This window comes from Chlorocebus sabaeus, chromosome 1, assembly GCF_047675955.1.
Source record: "Chlorocebus sabaeus isolate Y175 chromosome 1, mChlSab1.0.hap1, whole genome shotgun sequence".
NCBI lineage: Eukaryota > Metazoa > Chordata > Mammalia > Primates > Cercopithecidae > Chlorocebus > Chlorocebus sabaeus.
The window spans coordinates 107038217-107059010 of record NC_132904.1 but is presented as its reverse complement, the minus strand read 5'-3'; the positions used below and the strand labels follow the sequence as shown (position 1 = coordinate 107059010).

The 20794-nt window shown below is 39.3% G+C and overlaps 1 protein-coding gene across 2 annotated transcripts in view; it reads left to right on the top strand.

The window, feature by feature from the left end:
• Positions 1-2070: 2070 nt before the first annotated feature.
• The window catches only part of ARHGAP20 (Rho GTPase activating protein 20), a 124407-nt gene continuing 105683 nt past the window's right edge, over positions 2071-20794 (top strand). Inside the window, exon 1 of one of the 2 annotated variants that reach the window (XM_038005237.2) lies at positions 2071-2381. In XM_038005237.2, coding sequence (XP_037861165.1) covers positions 2277-2381 — 105 coding nt within the window. In that variant the 5' untranslated portion in view covers positions 2071-2276. Of the gene's footprint in view, positions 2841-20794 lie in introns of both variants that reach the window. The other variant, XM_038005238.2, reaches the window with a different exon arrangement.

Below are 20794 nucleotides of genomic sequence, written 5' to 3'. Positions count from 1 at the left end.
GCAAAGTCAGTTTTCTTTAGGTATGGGACAGTTTTCTGTGGAAACCAAAACTAATGGGTATTGAAGTAAAAGCACTTAAAAATTAAGAAGTAAAAGTGAGTTTTCCAAATATGCAGTGAAATACCACTTTGATTTGGAACATGCAGTATTGATCACAAAAAGAAACATGTGAAAAAAAGATCACAAAAGGAAACATGGGGCACTCTGAGTGGAACAAGCAACTCTACCAGTCTGGCCCTTCTAAGACCTATCTCATAACCCTTGTGTGCCTCCTTAATTCCTTTAGCAAATGAACATTTATTGCACCAGACACTGCTTCAAGTGCTTGGTATACAACAAAGAACAACAACAACAACAAACCCACAAAAGATTCCTGCCCTCTGGAAGCTTGCATTTCTCTGAGATATAGATAATAAACACTAAACATACTAAGTAAATTACATGATATATTAGAAGGAGATTAAGTGCTATCGAAATAAAACAGAGTAAGGAAAATTGGGACCGTGCATTTATGATAGGAACTAAAAGAGGCTAACAAGTTGTAAGTGGATGATTTCAGCAAGGAATGAAAGGAACTGCAAAGTCCTCTGCAGTGTACAATTCATGACAAACTCTATGCTGGGGGCAAAGTCCTGTCGCTGCACATGGGCCTCCGCTGCAAAAAGAGAGTCACCAGGAAAAACTGTGTATGTATATGCATACATACACAAACACAATAATAGATGATTTATAAATCATAGATGTGACTTATACGTGTGTGTGATTTATAAAGCCTATGTAAGCCTACTTTAAACAATATGATGTGGACAAGGCTTAAAACGGGCTGGAACATTTTCCCCCTATTATTTCCACAATAAACAATTCCTGGGCATGGTGGTGATGATGTGTGCGCGCGCGAGTGTGTGTTGGACAGCATGCCTTCCTCGGAACAGAGCCGGCCAGAGCCGTTCTTCTACAACCTGTCCTATTAACAGCCTAACCAGGCAGGAACCTCGATTTTTTTCTTCTTACCACAAAAGCAAACCAAACCCCTTCCACAACCTAGTATCATAGCGCGGTGTCCTTCCTCACTAACCCACCATTGCTTCTCTAGTCCTGACTCCAAGGGAAGAATGCCATCTACCGAATCATCCGTACCAATCAAGCAGCCCTGCAAAGTGCAGCAACACTCAGCTCAACGCCGGTCAGCTCCAAATCCCCTGCCTCTGATTATTCTCTGGCCTTTAAAATATTTTTGCCACTATTTGGGCTGACAGGAAGTTATGCTCTCGACCCAGATATCTGATAAACACTTCCACATATTGTAGCCTTCTCAATAGCTTAGCCAAATTTCGGCGTCCTCGCTCAGTCTGCATTTTCCTTCATTGCGCTTTCACGTTTGGAATGCCCCCGTCTCTGCAGCCTGCAGACAGCGGAAACCGCGGGTGCAAACGTGCAGGGGCCGCTGACACGACCGGCTGCTGAAGCCCACTCAGGGTTAGACAGGCTAGCGTTGGGGATTGCACAAGAGGTCAGGCGATGCTGTGGGCTTCCAAATTTGTACAGCCGCGACACTCTGCGACGTGCCACCCTATCCCGAGGCCTCAGGACTGTGGGTGGGGCGGGGAATACCCTCCGCAGTCCCCTGAAAGCGAGGCAGGAATCACTACAACTCCTCTGCTTAGGCTGAGGTCGCCACCGCTCCGTGGATGCAGGCGCTGCAGCGGCGCCTTCCGCCGCCGCGGGCACGGCGTGGCGCGGGAAGGGATGGGGTCGGGTGGGAGTGGGCAGGTGGCGGTAGAGGCGCGTGTCCGTGCACTGGAGGCCCCGGTGCGTGACACAGGCCGGTGAGCTCCTGCGGGCTGCACCCACGCGAAGTCACAGACCGAGAAGGTCAGCCCGCGGTCGGTGCGCTAACCTATGTAGAGAAACGCCCGCCAGGCGCGCCGCAGGCTGGGACGAGGCGACTGGGGCCCAGGCTGGAGGAGGGCTGAGGAGGGTTGCGGGGGCGGGCCCCGGCGCTGGGCGCCCAGAGCGGAGGGGGCGGGCCCGAGGCGGGGCGGGCCGCGGCGCTGACTGGCTGTCGATGCTGCACTAGCCTCCAGCCCGCGGTGCCGAGCGCAGGCGGAGGTACATGGCCCCGACGGGAGGCGCGCGGCCGGCACCCCGAGCTCCGCTCCCCGCCTGAGCTCGGCAGCCGCGCCTCGGCCCGCGCGTCCTCGCCCCTCCGGCCGGCCGCCCGCGGACATGATCGTGTAGCCTCCTCCTGGGCTGGGATTTGTTTGAAGATTTTCTTCATGGAAGCGATGTCCCCCCAGCAGGAGACTCTAGGGGGACAGCCGGGGCGCTCCTCTTCCCTGACAGGAGTGTCTCGGCTCGCGGGAGGCAGCGGCACCAAGAAGGTGAGGACGCTGAGCGGGGGCCCGTGCCCTCCGCCGCCGCAGCCCCCACTCCCGGCGCGCGCCCTCCGCGCGCGTCACAGTAGCGCGCTAGGCGGACGCCGCGAGGATTCGACGTTCGAGGCTCGCGGCCCCTAACGGGAGTCCCAGGACACTTCCCGCCCTTGACGGCCGGCCGCGCCGCCACCTCCCGCGGAGCGCCCGCTTCTCCGTTTCTAGAGCCTTAATCTTTCCCCGAGCGACCCCGCAGCCTCCCTCCCGTCTCCATCCGCCGCCGGATCGGCAGCCCGGCTCCTCCCTCAGTCGCGCGCGGGCTGGAGTGGGCGATCGCCTCTCCCCGACCCCTCGCCGTGTCCCTGGGCCCCCCGAAGTGGCCTGGGCGAGCACTGCCCTTTGGCGGGGTCAGCCCCGAAGTCAGGCCCGGCGATGTCTGCCCGGGAGCGGCAGCCGGCGCTGAAGAAGGTAGGCGGCGGGGCTGCGGCGCTAGTGGGGTCGGCCCCCTCACCTGCCCGCCGAGGCGCGGCTGCTCCATGGCAGTTTTCGGGGGGCAGATATAGGGGGGTACTGCGCCCCACACTAGGATCCTGGATGATTCCAGGTCTCCGAGGTGGGGGTCACAGTTGGAGGGGAGACTGTGGATGCTAACGGTCGACTCTACGGTGACAAGTAGGTTTGGCTGGGCCTAGAACTGGGCAGGGTGGGGGCGGGGGGGCTGTGGTTGGGGGTCCTGAGGGCTGAGACGGGGGCCTTCTCCCTGCGCTGGTCCGCTGGCCCCTGGGACTCTGGCCGGACTGGAGAGGGGTCCAGGTGTCGGTGTGGGCGTGGGGGCAGCGCGTGTTCCCTGTCAAAGCTGGGAGATGGATGCAGGTGACAACTTGTAGCGTTCCATTCCAATAAACACAGCCGCGGTGCTGCGGGAGGATTCCGATCCGGGTCAGGTTTCGTTGGAACGGTTCCCTTAGCAAGTGCACGTGGGCCGCGGGCTGCCAGCCTCGGCCGTTCCGCTCCCTGAGGAATTGATTTGGGTGTTTCTAGCCCTGTCTATCCCCCGCCTCCCCACCCCCGCCCCCAGTATAAGACGTTCTGATATTTGGCCATTTTTTTCCTTGTCTTAGTGGTGCACTTCCAGCTTTTCTGGAAACAAGTGGCGATTAGAGGCATCTTCTAGCTTTTCCTTAAGAAATATCTTAAGGGATTGCATTTGTTTCATTAGAGACTTAAAGGGGTTACGCAGGTTCCCTGCTTGTCTTATTTTACTGCCTTTCCTAAATCTTCCCACCAGGATCTTGGGTTGGCTAGAGGTCAGTTGAAGAGAGGTGATCGGTGTGCCGAGTATAGAAATGTGTGGGAGTTCCCAAGGACCTTGACCGTGTCACGGAGCCATCGAGGGGGTGTCCGTGAACTTGATGATGTATGGGCTGTAGTGCCCGCTTAGCCTTTGATGTATTGAGGCTGCGGTTTGTCCTTGTCGCTTTTCCCCTTCAGAGGTGGAGGGAGTGTGTGTGTGTAGTCAAGTCTTCCCAAATAAAACGTGAATTTATCAGGCTAGCCCTACATTTACTGACATAAATTTTAAAACTTAAAACATTTTCTTTTTGTAAACGTAAGGAATTGGAAGAAAATCAAAGATTTATTTTTCTCAACAGTTTTCTTTTTCTTTTCTTTTCTTTTTTTTTTTTTTTTTTTTTTTTAGCTAAGGGTAACACAGCCAAAGGGAGGAAGCATTAGAGAGGAACTTCATTATCATTTATCAAGTAATGCTTGTCCAGTAAATGCAGGGTTGCTTCACTCTTTTCTCACGTTCTTTTTACTCATCGTAGTCACTATCCTTGAGATGCCGTCATTTGTTACGAAGCAACAGCTTCACACATTAACAAACCAGTACCTACCTTTCCAACATCATTGGGAAAAGTAAATGTGAAATTCAGTAAATAATGACATATAAAAGACACTTAATAAATGTTAACACTTAGTGTTTGCAATATCCCTATATCTGTAATTCATACCTTTGTGTCCCAGTTGTTCAAGCCAAAAATCTAGGATTCATTTTCAACTCATTTCCTCTCTCTGCACCAACCAATCCATCAGGGAAGCTACTGTCAATCCGAATGTGCATTGACTTTCTCCACTTCATCTCCACTGTTGCCAGTGTAGTCCAAGCCAAGCCGCCATCTCTCACTTGTACCTTTGCAGAAATGTCTTAACTTGCCTAACACCTTTCTTGCCCTTTTTTGATCCAGTCACCACTTAGCACCAGAATAATCTTTTATAATGTAAATTAATCATGTTGCTCACGTGCTTAAAATCCTGCAGTGACTTTTCATCCATTTGTAATAAAATTCAGACCCCTTTTTCTTGGCCCTGTCTACTTCTCCCACCTCATCTACGCGTCCCCCCTTGTTTGTGTATTCTCCAACCACACGGGCCTTCTTCCTCTTCATGTTTCAAGTCATCAAATTCATTCTTATTTTGAGGCCTTGATGGTGTTTCTCTGTGCTTCAGCCCCAGGTCTTTGCAGTCTTGACTTTCATATTGTTGTAGATTGTAGGTGCTAGCAGAGGCCTGCCATTGACTCCCTAAGTGGAAGTTGCTCCTCAGTCATTCTGTATGCCTTCTGCTTTATTATCATCTTAGCGTTCATCCTTGCCTGATATTTTCTTATTTACTTGCTTTTCATCTGTTACCCACATCCCTCACCAGATTGTGAAAACCATGATAATAGGGACCTTATCTGTATTGCTTAAGGCTGCCTCTCCAGTGCCTAGAATAGTGTCTGCTGTATATTAATTAGATTTTCCATAAATATTAGTTGGGTTATGTACAGCAGTGAACAGGACAGATGTGGCCCCTGGCCTCAGAATTTATGGCTCAGAGCAGGGTCAACAAACCTTTATTTAAAGGACCAGATACTAAATATTTAAGGTTTGTAGGCCCTCTGTTACAGGCTACTCAGTTCTGCCATTATAGTGCTAAAGCAGCCATAGACAACGTAGAAATGAATGGACATAGCTGCGCTGTAATAAAACTTAGTTTGGAGAAACAAGTGGGAGTCTCTGTGGTGTAGTTTCCTCTCTCCTGACTGGGGAGAGTAGTGCCACTGAGTAGTACATTGTGTAATGATAGAACTCCTTTATCTACCGTGTCCAGTTCAGTAGCCACTAGCTACATGTAGCTATTGAGCTCTTGAAATGTGGCTGGCACGACTGAGAAACTAAAAATTTTTTAACAGCTTCACTGAAGTGTAACTGATATAGAATAAACTGCACATATTTAAAGTATATAAATTTAATAGTTTTGACATATATATACGCTAGTGAAACCATCTCCACAGTTTAGCTAAGGAACATATTCATCATCCCCCAATGTTTCCTTATGTCTCTTTCTAATTCCTTAATTCCCTCCCCATTCCCAGGCAACCACTAGTCTGTTTTCTGTCACTGTAGGTTAATTCACATTTCCAAAGATTATTTGTAAATATAATCATACATTATATTCTTTTTATGTCTGCCTTGTTTCATTCGGTACAATTACTTTGAGGTTTATCCATGGTTTTACGTGTATCTATAGTTCATTTTGTTGCTGAGCAGTATTCCATCATGTAAATAGACCACAATTTATCCATTCATCTGTTGATAGGCATTTGGATTATTTCCAGTTTTAGGCTATTACAAATAAAATTGCTGTGAACATTCATGTACAAGTCGTTGCATGGACTTCATTTTGGGGGGGTTAAATACTTAGGTGTGGAATGGCTGGATCATATTTAACATTTTAAGCATGTGTATATATGTGTGTGTGTGTGTGTATATATATATATAACATTTTAGGTATATATTTAACATTTTTAAGAATCTGTCCAATTGTTTTTTCCAAAGTGGTTTTATATTCCCCCTGGCAGTGCATATGAGTCCAGCTTCTCCCAATTTTCACCAACACTTATTATTATCTGCCTTTTTTTATTACAGTCATCCTAGTGGATGTAAAATGCTATCTAATGGTTTTGATTTGCGTTTCCTCAATGACCAGTGATGCTGAGCATCTTTTCATGTGCTTATTTGTCATCCATATGTTATCTTTGGTGAAGTATCCAAATATTTTGCCCAATTTTAATTGTGTTTTTTCCCAGTCTGTGACTTGTCTTTTTACTTTCTTAAGAGTGTCTTTCAAGAGAACAGAAGTTCTTATTTTTGGTGAAATACAGTTTGTCATTTTTTTTTTCTGTAAGCTTCTTAATTATGATCAACTTGAATTTAAATCTGAAGAGCCACATGTGTCTAGTGGCTACTGTATTGGACAGCACCAGTCAGAGGAAGAGACAAAAAAAATTAATAAATGGTGATAACTGTTATTAAAGGAACAAACATAACCCTGAATTAGACAAATGTGGTTGTTGAGCTAGATCATTCTGCATTAGAGTGTTCAGGGAAGGCCTTTTTAAAGTGTCCCTTAACTCTCTTAAGGCTTAAAAAGACCATGCCATAGAAAGAAGTGGGAGCATTAAGTTCAAAGGTCCTGAGGTAGATATGTTTGAGGAGCTAATATATAGATGCTGTAAATGAAGTCAGTCTCTTAATAGTATAGCCACATTTATTATTTTAATCTCAAGCAGAATTGCCCAGCTAGATCATTCACTTTTACTCACTACTCAGAGGATTTCATTGTTTCCAAAAATCAAATCCACTCTCAGAAGACAAAGATTTTTCTATCACTGAGGCACTTCCAAAGAATATGCAATAAATTTGTACAGTAATTCCTAAAAATTGGATTCTATAATAGCATATAGATAAAGCATAGATAATACTTTAAATTATTCTGGAATCATACATCCTTGAGGATATCCACATTTTCACAGAATAGTTTTAATGAAGTGGAAGCACATATTAGAATCATTTTAGGAATGATTTGTATCAGACTCAAATACTCTGACTTTTTGGTTTCATATACTAATTGAAAAATCTTTAAATAGGATAAGCGTTGGAATAGGGAAAAGAGACTTATAGGCCCAGAAAGCCAGACAAGGGAAAATAATTTTAAAATAGCTCTAACATTTTTAAATGTAGCAGCTGCTGTTGTAAACTTCATTCTGCCTTTTCTTTCTAATTCTCTGGGTCCAATCTGTTTATAATACCTCATGGTAGAACAAGGGCGAACTTGGACCATGTGTGTGTCTTATACTGGGGCTCGAATTAAACATCTTAGTGAGTAAGCTTTAGTTTTACTCTTCAATACTGAGAAAAATATTATGCCCATAGTTAAACTAGTATCCTCTTCAATTCTTATCTGGTGTTACTCACAAAATGAGTTGCATAAAATCAGATACGTGAGATTGTTTTGGCAGGGAGGATCCTAGAATTATAAAAATAAAATTAGATTAATCAAGAATGGCCTCTGTTATCCCTCATGTGACCTCTGAACTTCCGATTGGGCTTTGTTTCTTTGTATGTAAAATGGGGTAATAACCCCAATCCTGCACATCTCACAAGGCTGGTTTTTGTGGGTCATGAAAGGTAAATGAAAACACTTTCCAAAAGTGCAGGAGTTATTAGTGTATCTTGTGAGCGTAGGTGTAAAGCAACAACAGGAGTTTGAGTTTAAAAATGTAACATCAGAACATGTACATGCATATGAATGTATACCATCCTTTAAAGCAGTCATCATTGGAAGCCATGAATATAAAATACCATGAGGCAGAAACTTGAATAAAAATATAACGGTTGACTATAACTTATGGAAGAATAAAGAAAATTTAAAAATCTCTTTAAGTGAATGCTTAACTATATTTAAAACACATCAATTATATGAGGTAGGTATTAATTTTTTCCTAAAGAAGGAACTGAACCATGTCAATGCTACAGTACAGTTTAAGTGCAAAACTGGAATTTGAACCCAGTTCTTCCAACTCCATTTCTCTTTTCAACGAGACTATTGCTGCATTTGTTATTGTTTGTAACATAAGATACAGGGGAGAGTAGGTTTGAATTATGTATAGCCAGCTAAGAAAAGTACAATTGAGGGCCTTTTCTCAATTAAAAAAAAAGAGTATACATTCTTTGGAGAGTGGCATTTCTACCCTCTCTGTCTACCATTGAATGTTATGTCCACTGCTACCATTAGGTAAATATTAGGTAAACATTGACTTTTCGTGACAATCAATGACACAATCACTGGTCTAATTACTTTGGTGATTTTTATGCTTCGGTGTCTGACATTTTCAGATGTTTTGTATAAGGCAGATGTATTTCAAGAGCTCTTAGCCGGCCTGATCTCTATGCTGATACCTCAGCCTTGCTTGCTATTGGAAAGATTGCCATATTCTCCAGAAAAACTCAGAATAGTCTATTTCAAAGTTAACGTGTGGGTGCACTGAATCCTAAGCCTGAGATGATTCCACTGTGGAAAATCATGTGGAAACCCAGTTGAAATTCTCTCAACTCAGTAAACTTTTATATCACTGCTCCACTGAGTCTGGAGGGAAAAACTTTGTGTCCATAGTTATTCTCACTTAAAATGTGAATACAATAGTGCATTTTACCATAGCGGAAGAAAAATTAGTTTTTGTGACTCTAAAGTTTATAGACTAGAATAAATTGCAGTTGTATAAAATAAAAGTAAAGGATAATCTTTTTATATATGTGTAAAAAGTAATTATTAATTTTGAAGATTGAGTCCCCTAAGTTAAAATAGGCAGTTGGAATTCGTAGACTGAAAGTTCACAAGTCATAGATACCTAAATAGTTAGCGCAGTTGTTGCTTTTAGTTCTAAACTGAAGATTGTCATGAAGCGATTTATCACCCTCTGTGCCTTCAGCATTCTCCCGGGTTATGATTTGGCAAAAGGGCTGCAGGACAAAAGGTGGAACATGTTCAGTAGTTGGGGGAGAACTGAGAAAACTGATGGTATCTACAGGAATGAAATCCTCTCCAATCAATAACTTAGATGTCTGAATTCTTTCACAGTTCTTACCTTTCCATCCAGGACTTGGTGGCTATCCTTTTCAAAGTAAAGTCGTGTTATACCTTATGGGACTACATACAACTTAACAAAAATATGTAATTGTAAAACTTGCCTTCCTAGGAGATATCTGTAGCTGAAAATATACTAGATTTCAACTTAAATTGCCGCTAAAATATATTATAAAGTGTCACAAAAAATAGGTATATAATATCAAAGTTGTATGTGTGTACATAACACTTGTATACTCATAATATGCACAGTGCTTTGAGGAAATACATATTTTTATGATTCAGTGGAGTTTGATTACTCATACCCCTCATGTCTTCAGAGCATTTAGTATAAACCTTTAAAGTAAACTTTAAGTGAAGGAAAAGTTTGCTCTCCTGTTCTGTTGGTACTTCAGGTGTTTAGGATCACAGGGATTCTAGAGGTCCTGATGGGTGCAGAAAGCCTGCAGAGAGAATGCTCAATTTGGTAGTGGCAACTACAACAGTTTTCTGAAGCAAACTAGGATAGGGTTGATCTTTAGCTTTTGTTTACTTGCAGGAGACTTTGCCACAATGTAGGAGACTGGAAAGGGAGCAGAGATGATTGCCTTTGGTCAACCATCAATAATGGGGCTTGCAGGCAATACAGCCCAGTTTATTTCATATTTTGTTTCAGTCTTATTTTCTTTGTCTAGGACAAATTTATGTTAGAAACATCTCACTGACAGCAGAAATAGCCTCATCAGCACTGTAGGTCAGTGGTGTGCTGAGAGCAGCCTTGACCTAATTTTGACAGACACCTGTCACATGACACAACTGAAATGTAAAACTTGTTTTTGGATGTCTGGTCACTTGTGTGTGGACTCTGAAAATGGAACGTATGTGTGCCCACATCAGCTCACATATCAAAGATCTGGAAAACACAGCTGCTCCGTGGCCTTTTGCTTTCCTTATTTACCTGAGTCCTAATTTACACCTAGGAGAGTCTGTTTTTATTTCCTCTCCTATCCCTACATTCACTCTTTCGAACCTCAGCTTTAACAATAGCCATCACCGGGTAACACTATGTCTGAATCTAGATAGACCTGGCTTTGCTTTTTTTTTTTTCTCATTTTGATATAGTCCGTTAGTTTTTTACCATTATGGTTTTAGGATTTGATCACAGTATTTTTCCCCTCTGCGTTGAAAACAATGAGGGGCTACCATAAGGCAAAGCTTCCCAACTGTTGCAAATGTGTCTGACAATTAGCCCCTTGGCCTTCAGGTGAGTGGATGGATACTGGGGAGCCAGGGTGCCCCTTTGTTTATCATAGAGTGTTATGGTTGTACAAATATCATTTTGTAGGGACCATTATGTGAAAAATGTAGGAAGAAACTATTTTTTATAGGCAGGTTCCTGCCCTGTAAGAAACTATTAGGCAGAGAACATTGGTGATTGACTCTACCTACTCCAGGGTGCTACTTAAAGATTATCATGACCAAAGGTTGAAACTTGTAGCTTTGCCAAAGAAAAAAAATCCAGCCAGCATGAAGACCCATGGTGATGCTCCATGAATCCTGCATGTGTGAGGATGGAGGCAAGGAAACAAAGAATAATGTATAAGGGAAATTCTAATATCCTTATATTTATTTATGTACAGCACTAAAGCACTTAAAAATTTACTGTCTATATGTTACATTATCACGGTGCCTTTCATTTCAGAGGACTTTCATCCGTATATATATGAATGAATATATCTATATAGAGAGTAGGGCAGGTATTATGTCCATTTTAGAGAAAATCTGAGAAATTAAATGGTAGAACTAGGGTCCAGAATTAAGGTCCAGTGTCTCCTAGCCTAGTGCCCATTCTTCTGCATTACATAGATTATCATATTTATTGTTGTATTTCAGCGTGGTAATAGTCCTTCGGAAAGAGGAAAGAGCTGAAAAGTAAAATCATTTCTTTCTTCAGAAAGGAAGGTATATTCATTTACAGTAGTCTGTACTGCGATTACATTTATTTTAGCTAAATGTTTAAACTGGTTCTGATTGGGATGATTTAGAGGTAAATAGAAGATCGTATTTATCAGAGACCAAATGGACACGAGCAGGAAGCTTCAGCTTACCTAGTGGTCAAAACCTTGTTGTGATAGTAGGACCCAGAAGCAAGGTACAAGGTTAAAAGTAATTCTCTTTTTCCCTTACAGAGCCAGTGTTGTTGAAGTATAATTATTCAGTGGCTTGGATATGTCTCCACAAGTAAATGCTACAGGCATGTAGGGAAGACAAGAAATACTTTAATGCTCACCAAATTGCACAGACTAGCCACAAAAGAATTAATAGTCAAGTTTGGATAAGCTAATTTGTAAATTTGATTACTTATTTTTTCTAGCCTTGAAAATTTGGAGTTCTATAAAAGCTTTCCCAGTGCCCTTATTTTAATACTATGCTTATTTTAAATGCTTGAAAGTGACTTCACCATCCATAATTCAACTGAAATGCTTGATTTTTTTTCCTCATAAAGTGACTGGAACAAAACAAAGCATGAAAAATTGCAGTTCACCTCCAACTTTAATCTTTCATCCTGTTCCTTCCTTTTGATATGCTTTGTTTTTCTTTAATCTCTGTGAGAACTAATAATGAGCAGATTCAGAGTGATTTAGAGGTTCCAAAAATAGTACTATATCTCTTGGCTGTCATGAAGTTAAAATTTCAGTGAGAGTCTGCATACAGGTTTTTATGTAAAAAGTGTTTTCTGCATTGTTGAAAATAAAACAACAAAACTTTTTTTCTTCAGTTACCTATTTACAACTTCATTTTTTCTACGTAGGCACACTTGTATTACCACCTTAAAATCTCAGATTTTGGATATGTTAATTCATTCACTCAATACACAACTATTGAGAATTTGCTATGTGAAAACCCTAAGGAGGACACCGGAGGAATAGGGGAGGAATGGTGGCAAATCACAATAGAAAGGAAGTAAGAATAGATATGTCATGTAAATTGAAAACAAAAGTGAGCAGGAGTAGCCATCCTCATATCAGATAAAACATACTTTAAACCAACAATAGAAAAAAAGACAAGTAATAGCATTATATAATGACTAAATGTTCAATACAAGAAGATTTAACTATATATGCAGCTAACACCAAAACACCCAGATTCATAAAATATAAATACTACTACACCTCAGAAAACCTTGATAGTAATACAATAATAGTGGGGTACTTCAATACCCCACTAATATCACTAGACAAATCAGGAAGGCAGAAAATCAGCCAAGAAACTCTGGACTTAAACTGAACTGTAGACCAAATGGACTTAACAAACATTTACAGAACATTCTAGCCAACCAGAGAATATACATTCTTCTCAGCTCTACATGGAGCATTTTCCATTATCGACCATATGCTTGGCCATTGAAGAACTCTCAATAAATTAAAAAAAAATCAAAATCATATCAAGCATCTTCTCAGACCACAGTGGAGTAAAATTAGAAATCAAGACCAAGAGGAACTCTCATAAACACACACTATGTGGAAACTAAACATCTTGCTCCTGAGTGACCTTTGGGTAAACAGTGAAATTAAGAAATCAAAAAAATGTTCAAAACAAATGAAAATAGAGACACAACATATCAAAACCTCAGGGATACAGCAAAAGCAGAACTAAGAGGAAAGTTTATAACTTTAAATGTCTACACCAAAAAGATAGAAAGATCTTAAATTTACAACCTGATGTCACACCTCAAGGAACTGGAAAAATAAGACCAATTGGAACCCAAAGCTAGCATAAAAAAAAAGAAATAACAAAGATTAAAGCAGAAGTAAATGAGATTGAGACAAAAAAAAGATATAAAGGATCAGTGAAACAAAAAGTTGGTTATTTGAAAGGATAAACAAAAATGACAGACTGCTGGCTAAATTAACTGAGAAAATTCAAGTAAGTACAACCAGAAATGATAAAGGTGACATTACAATTGATAACATAGAGATACAAAAGATCATCACAGACTACTGTGAACATCTCTATGTGTATAAACTAGAAAATCTAGAGAGGTGGATAAATTCCTGAAAATATAAAACCCTACAAGATTGAACCAGCAAGAAATAGAAGTCCTGAACAGACCAATAATGAGTAATGACATTGAATCAGTAGTAAAAATCTTCTAACAACAACAAAAGCCCAGGACCAGACAGATTCACAGTTGAATTTTATCAAACATACAAAGAACTGGCATTCAATCTTACTGAAACTTCTTAAAAACCAATGAGGAAGGATTATTTCCTAACTCATTCTATGACACCAGTATCTCCCTGATACCAAAATCAGGGGAGGACATAACAGAAAACGAAAACTATAGGCCATATCTCTGATGAACACAGATGCAGAAATCCTCCACAAAATACTAGCAAACTGAATCCAATAGCACATGAAGAAGATAATTTATCATGATCAAGTGAGTTACATCCCAGGGATGCAATGATGGTTCAATATCCACAAATCAGTAAATGTGTTTCACCACATACACAGAACTAAAAACAAAAACCATACAGTCATCTTAATAGATGCAGAAAAGGCATTCAATAAAATCCAACATCCTTCCTGATAAAAACCCTTAACAAAATAGGCTGATGAAAGAAATCGTAGATGACACAAATGGAAAATTATCCCATGCTCACGGATTGGAAAAATCAGTACCATTAAAATGCCCGCACTATTCAAGGCAATCTACAGAGTCAAGGCAATCTCTATCAAATTACCAATTTCATTTTTCACACAATTAGGAAAAAAATACCAAAGTTCATATGGAACCAAAAAAAACAGCCCGAATAGCCAAAGCCATCCTAAGCAAAAAGAGAATCCAGAGACATCATATTGCCTGACTTCAAATTATACTACAAGGTTATGGCAACTAAAACAGCATGGTCCTGGTGTAAAAATAGACATATAGATCAATGGAGCAGAATAGAGAACCCAGAAATAAAGCCATATGCCTACAACCAACTGATCTTCAACAAAGCCAACAAAAATAAACAATGGGGAAAGGACATCCTATTCAATAAATTGTGCTGGGAAAATTGGCTAGCCACATGCAGAAGAATGAAACTAGACAAATGCAAATGCAACATAAAAATAGACAAATGGGATTTAATTAAACTAAACAGCCTCTGCAAAGCAAAAGAAAGAGTAAACAGACAACCTACAGAATGGGAGAAAATATTCACAAATTATGCCTCTGACAAAGGACTAGTAAAACTTTACAAGTAGAACTTACAAGGAACTGAAAGAACTCGACAAGAAAAAAGCAGCTCCATTAAAAACTAGGCAAAGGACATGAGCAGATATTTCTCAAAAGAACAAAAGCAAGTGGCAAAAAGCACATGAAAAAATGCTCAAAAATCACTAATCAGAGACATGCTAATTAAAACTATAATGAGATATTATCTTACACCCATCAGAATTGCTATTATTAAAAAGTAAAAAAAAAAAAAAAAACTAAAACAGGTGTTGGCATGGATGTGGAGAAAAGGAAACATACAATATTGATGGGAATGTAAATTAGTTCAACATCTATGGAAAACAATATGGAGATTTCTCAAACAACTAAAAATAGAAATATCATTCAATCCTACAATGCCACTACTGGGTATCTACACAAAGGAAAAGAAATCATTATAAAGACACCTAAACAGAAAAAGACACCTGCATTTCTATGTTCATCACAGCACTACTCACATTAGCAAAGTCATGGAGCCAACCCCAGTGTCCATCAACAGTTAACTGGATAAATAAAATGTGGTACATATACACCACGGAATACTATGCAGCCAAAAAAAGAATGAAATCATTTTCTTTGCAGCAACATGGGTGGAGCCTAGAGGCCATTATCCTAAATGAACTAACTCAGAAAATTAAATACCACATGTTCTCACTAATAAGTAGGATCTAACAATGGATATAAATGGACATGAAGATGGAAATAATAAATACTGGAGACTCCAAAAGGGAGGTGCGTGGGAAGGTGGCAAGAGTTGAAAAACTACCTATCAGATACACTGTTCACTATTTGGGTAATGAGTATGCTAGAAGCCCAGTCCTCACCAGTACACAATATACTGATGTAACGCACATGCACATGAATCTAGAGTTTTTAAAAAATTTTAATTAAAACAATAGGTGGGCAAATTCCTCAGATCTCTGAAGAACTCAAATGGAGAGCCACTGAAACTTTTTGTACAAAAAATATATTGGATAAAAAAAATTTCCATTTTCATATAGTTCAAATGATTGTGATAAGAAGAAAATTATAACTTATGGCTAAGGACCAGTTTGCTGGACTGGAGCCCAGTGGTTTAGTAATTTGATAGTTAGGTTTCTTTGGTATTAACCAAATCAATTTGCATACCGTACAATTCACCCACCTAAAGTTATGTTTAGTGGCTTTTAGTGTAGTCATAGAATTGTACATTCATCACCACAGTAAATTTTAGAATATTTTCATTACCTCAGAAAGAAATACTGAACCCCCTTAGCTATCATCCCCCAATTCTGCTGTCTCCCCAAACTCTAGGCAAGCACAAATCTTTAAGTCTCTATAGACTTGCTTATTCTGAGCACCTTATATAAATGAAATCATATATGGTTTTTGTAATGGTTTCTTTCAATTAGTATAATGTTTTCAAGGTTCACTCATGTTGTAGCATGTATCAGTATTTCATTTCTTTTTATTGCCAAGTAATATTTCACTGTATAGATATACCACATTTTGTTCACCCATTCATTCATCAGTTGATTGGCATTGGTAATGTTGCCACTTTTTTACTACTATGAATTATGCTGTTATAAGCAATTATATGCAAGTCTTTTTGAGGACATATGTTTTTATTTCTCTTGGATATGTACCTAGGAGTAGAACTGCAGGATCATATGGTAACTCTATGTTTAACCATTTGAAGATCTGCCAAACTGTTTTCTGTCTTACCGGTTTTCATTCCCACCAGCAGTGTATAAGAGTCCAGTCTTCAATCCTCACCAACCCTTGTAATTATCTTTTTTTATTATAGTCATCCTAACGTGTGTGATGTGGTATCGCATTGTAATTTTGATTTGCATTTCCCTGATGGCTAATTATGTTGAGCATTTTCTCATATCCTTATTGGCAACTTGTGTGTCTTCTTTGGAAGACTGTATTCATATCCTTTGCCCATTTTTAATTGGGCAATTTGCCTTTATTATTGAGTTTTAATATTTCTTTATAATAGATACAAGTCGCTTGTCAGATATGTGATTTGCAATAAAATCTTTCCCATTCTGTGGGTTGTCTTTTCACTTTCTTAATGGTGTCTTTTGAAGCATGGAAATTTTAAATCTTGACAGTGTCTAGATTTTTTCTTCTGTTGCTTGTACTTTTGGTGTCATATCTATTAATAAGAAGCCACTGCCTCATCCAAGATGACAAGATTATGCCTGTGTTTCCTTCTAAGATTTTTATAGTTTTTAGCTGTTACTTTTAGGTCTTTGAGTTAATTTTTGTATATAGTCTGAGGTAGGGGTCCAGCTTTATTCTTTTGTATGTGGATATCCAATTAGCACCATTTTTTCTGTTGACAAATGATTAACTTTATTGTCAGGCAGATGTTTACTATGTAGCTCAAAGTGATAAGTGTCAACACTGTGTTCCAAAGGTGTAGTTTACAGTGCAGATATACTCTTGCAAATGCTTACATTTTTCTTAATGACACCATTCCAGCAGAGCCCCTTAAAGGTTTGTTTGTTTTCATATGTGTGCATTTGGGTATGGCAGTATTTATGTGGTGAATGACTGGGTTTTGTAATTCACATAAAACCCTCATTTATAGAGTGTATAGTTTGTGCCAGACCTTATACCAGGATTTGGGAATGCAAAAATATGCTTGCTACAGAGTAGAGTTCAGTAAATAATTGTTGAAGGAAGGGAGAAAATTTCGGAAGAAGACATAGCCCCTGCTCTCTAGAAAGGGTCAGAAACATAAGTGTAATGTGAAATGCTACTACTGAGGCATCACATATGAAGGAACACAGGGAGTTGCATATGTGATTAATCCATGTATTTAAAATGACTTGAAGTGGAAAGCACCTTGCAGATTAGTTGATAATGTTGCTGCAGATTTGTGTTATTATTTAAATGTAAAAGACAAAAACAAATTACTGACATTTGGTTCTCATATTCAGTTATGACCTTTATTCATTTACTCTTAGGCATAATAGGTTTTTTGACCTACAATACTGAATATAACTGCAGAGGAGACAGCAGAGGGTCAAAGATCCTTTGGAAGTAATGGCAAAAACAGCAATTACTTGTATACCAACGTCATAATTTCTCTCTAGTATTCATGTTATACCTTCTTAATAAAGGGCCATTTGTAAATAGACAACAGTTTTTAAAATTTAATCACTCTTTATTCCATTTTAGAACTTCTTCCATTCTCCTCCTCATTTTTTCCCATTTGGGGGACAGAGGAGTAAATAGATACTACTTCATATTTGTTTGTTTCTTAGCTCACATAAAATTATTATTTAGTTTTTGGGGATACTTAACACTAGGTAAGTGGTACGATATTAAACTCATTCCCAAAAGATTAATGCAATTAATTAATTGGGTATTTTGCCTAAATGTATAGCTTATCATTTCTTTAAAACATTACCTTTTAAATATATTCTATTTCACAGTGGTATCCACTATGTATGAGGTCATCTAGTTATAAACATCAAGTACAACAGAAAATATATACCATATACTGTTTGTAGTTTACTTTGTTTTCTGCGAGGCAAGGAATTATAGTTATCCCTGTCACAGAACCAACTGTGAAATTTGTTGGTGCTAAGATAAGCATAACCTAAACCTGTCCTGATAAGTTTGTACTATTATACATCTGTAAAAGAATCAATAGTTTCATTCTATTTTGATGTATTTCACATAGTTGTTATAAACAAGAAAATCTAAGTTTTCATTGCCTGAGAACAGATTCTTTAAGAGATCAGTGAATTTATTTTGAAGTTATTACTGGCCCTTTGTTTGGTTACACTTTTGAGCAAAAGAAAGAGATCAGTGTATTTTGAATGAATTAATATCTAAATCTATTAATCCCCTGGTTATATGGGCTGCTTGTAAGACTTTTATTACTTATTTAGAATGAATCCTGTGAATCCTAAATGTATGGTTCATGTAATGTTTATTTTCTTGCATATCCATGGTGAATCTTTGGTGGACACTTAATGTGGGACTATTAGAAATAGAAGGGATCTAAGTGACTATGTAGTCCAAACTGTCTCATTTTGTGGGTAAGGAAATGGAGGCCCAGAGAAGTGGCTGAATTGCCTTGGGTTGCACATCTCATTAATGATAGAGTAAGTCTGAGTGTGAACAATGGAACCTGAAATAAAAATAAACTACCTGCTGGTAGTTTGATTGCATTCTCTTCAATATAAATCAAGCTGGATGAGGTGGCTACACTCAGCATTTGACCCCTTACACATCTGACAATTTTAAAACTCAGAAAATACGGTCTATTCACTATTATACAAATGATCTTCTACAATAGATTTATATGAAAAACACCCATTTCAAAAGCACCTTTTCAGAAGAAAATTTGTCACCCTTCTTTGATTATCCATTCTCATGTTTAACAGCTATCATTCTCGGGAAGATTTTGTTACATCAGAAAGTTTCTTAACTTGAGGTTCATAAATCCCTAAGGAATCCATTTTATGGGAGTTCTGAACCCCTGAAGTTGCATGCAAAATTTAGCTCACAACTTTTATAGATTTCTCAATAAACCACTACCCAAGGTCAACCTGGATTTTCATTCCATGTTTCTCCCCATTTCTTTTTGCCTCATCTTCCTTGGAAGATGCTTACTTTCCTCCATATTATAGTTCTGCATTAATTTTGAGAGATTATTACTGTTTCTAAATGAAGAATCTCAGATCATTTTATCCTTTTTCATAGGTTTTTTTCTTCACATTTTAAATCATTTTACACTGTCTTTTGAATCCTTTCCAAATTCTTCATAAACCTGAAAGCCAAGAAGCTCAGAATTAGAAACTATGTACTAATGAAGATCTAGTTTAGAATCTTGGATCTGCCGACAGTGATTTCAGAAGGTTAGAGAAAGCAGATGTAAAACTGCTGAATGGCAGATCCTCAAGGACAAAGCAGACAGAGAGTGTCAGGGACAAAGGTAAAGCTTACAAGAGTGGGTACATTTCACACTTCAAAGTAGTAAATTGGTCCTGTAAAGGGAATCGGGATAGAGAGTAAGAATCAATTCCAGGCCTGAAGATGAAACACAACCCTACAAAAAATCGGGAACATAGCTTGATGGATATGAACAAACTGCCACTTTTCTTAGTAAAATCAATCCAGTCTTTCAGTATTGAGACTCTTTACATGAGGAAGTGCTGCTGTACCTTGCAATACAAATACTTATCTCCCAGTTTTCCTTTCTGCTTGTAACCTCAGCAGTCACACTAGCCTAAGGATCTTAGATTCCTGAAGATTATGTTCCTAAGAGGTGTGAGTAATGGAAATAGTGAGATGGAGCTTGCACACTATAATATATAAATTAGATTATTGAAATCACCAGTGTTGGAAAGGATTAGACTTTTCTAAGAATCTGATGATAACTCTGGGCTGTTTCTCTAGAAGGAAGACATCAAATATACAAAAACTTTTTATATAAGTAACCTGGCCTAAAATTTATTTGTGGTTAATAACTCCCAATTGAGATGTTTGATAGTGTCTATTTTTAACCCATGTGTTTCCTGTCGTTTATTGATGTTTTACATAATTATTTCAGCTGTTGTCTCAGCTGTGCTAAGGAGATTTGGGCCTATAGCTTCCACATGTGAGCCAAAAGATTAAGGAGTGGAATAGCAACACCAAGGCCAGAGCAGTGGTGACAGTAATTTGGGAGAGATCCCTAGAAGCATGGAGAATTTGTGGGACAAGAATTGTGCCAAAGAAGTCTAGCATCCTCTTCCCACTGGATGATTCTTTATTCCTATGCTAGAATCATTGTTTTACTTTTAAAACTACAAGCCGTTCTTTTATGAATCACATAATAGGATACTGACACTGAGCTGGCTAGTTTTATATGGTTCCCATTGGAGCAACATCCAGTTCCCAAGCATGACTGACCTAGAGGTAGTGGGTAAGACCTTTGGCGAGGATACAGGGGTGGGAGGGATGAAAGGGCATAAAGATACAGGGTGAGAAGAATGGTTTTGATAATACAGCCTGAACTTCGCTTATGGCTGTTTGTGACTATATGGTTAATTTTACTCATCTGCCTCCAGTGGCTGTATCTAGATGTGTTAAATATATAAGACTAAGTTTAGAGAGTAATTATCGGAATAATTCAAGTTGAGTAAACTTCATTTCCTGCAATTTTAGGTCATTGGAACAGAGTACCTGAATTATCTGGTTGCTTATATTTATATACGAC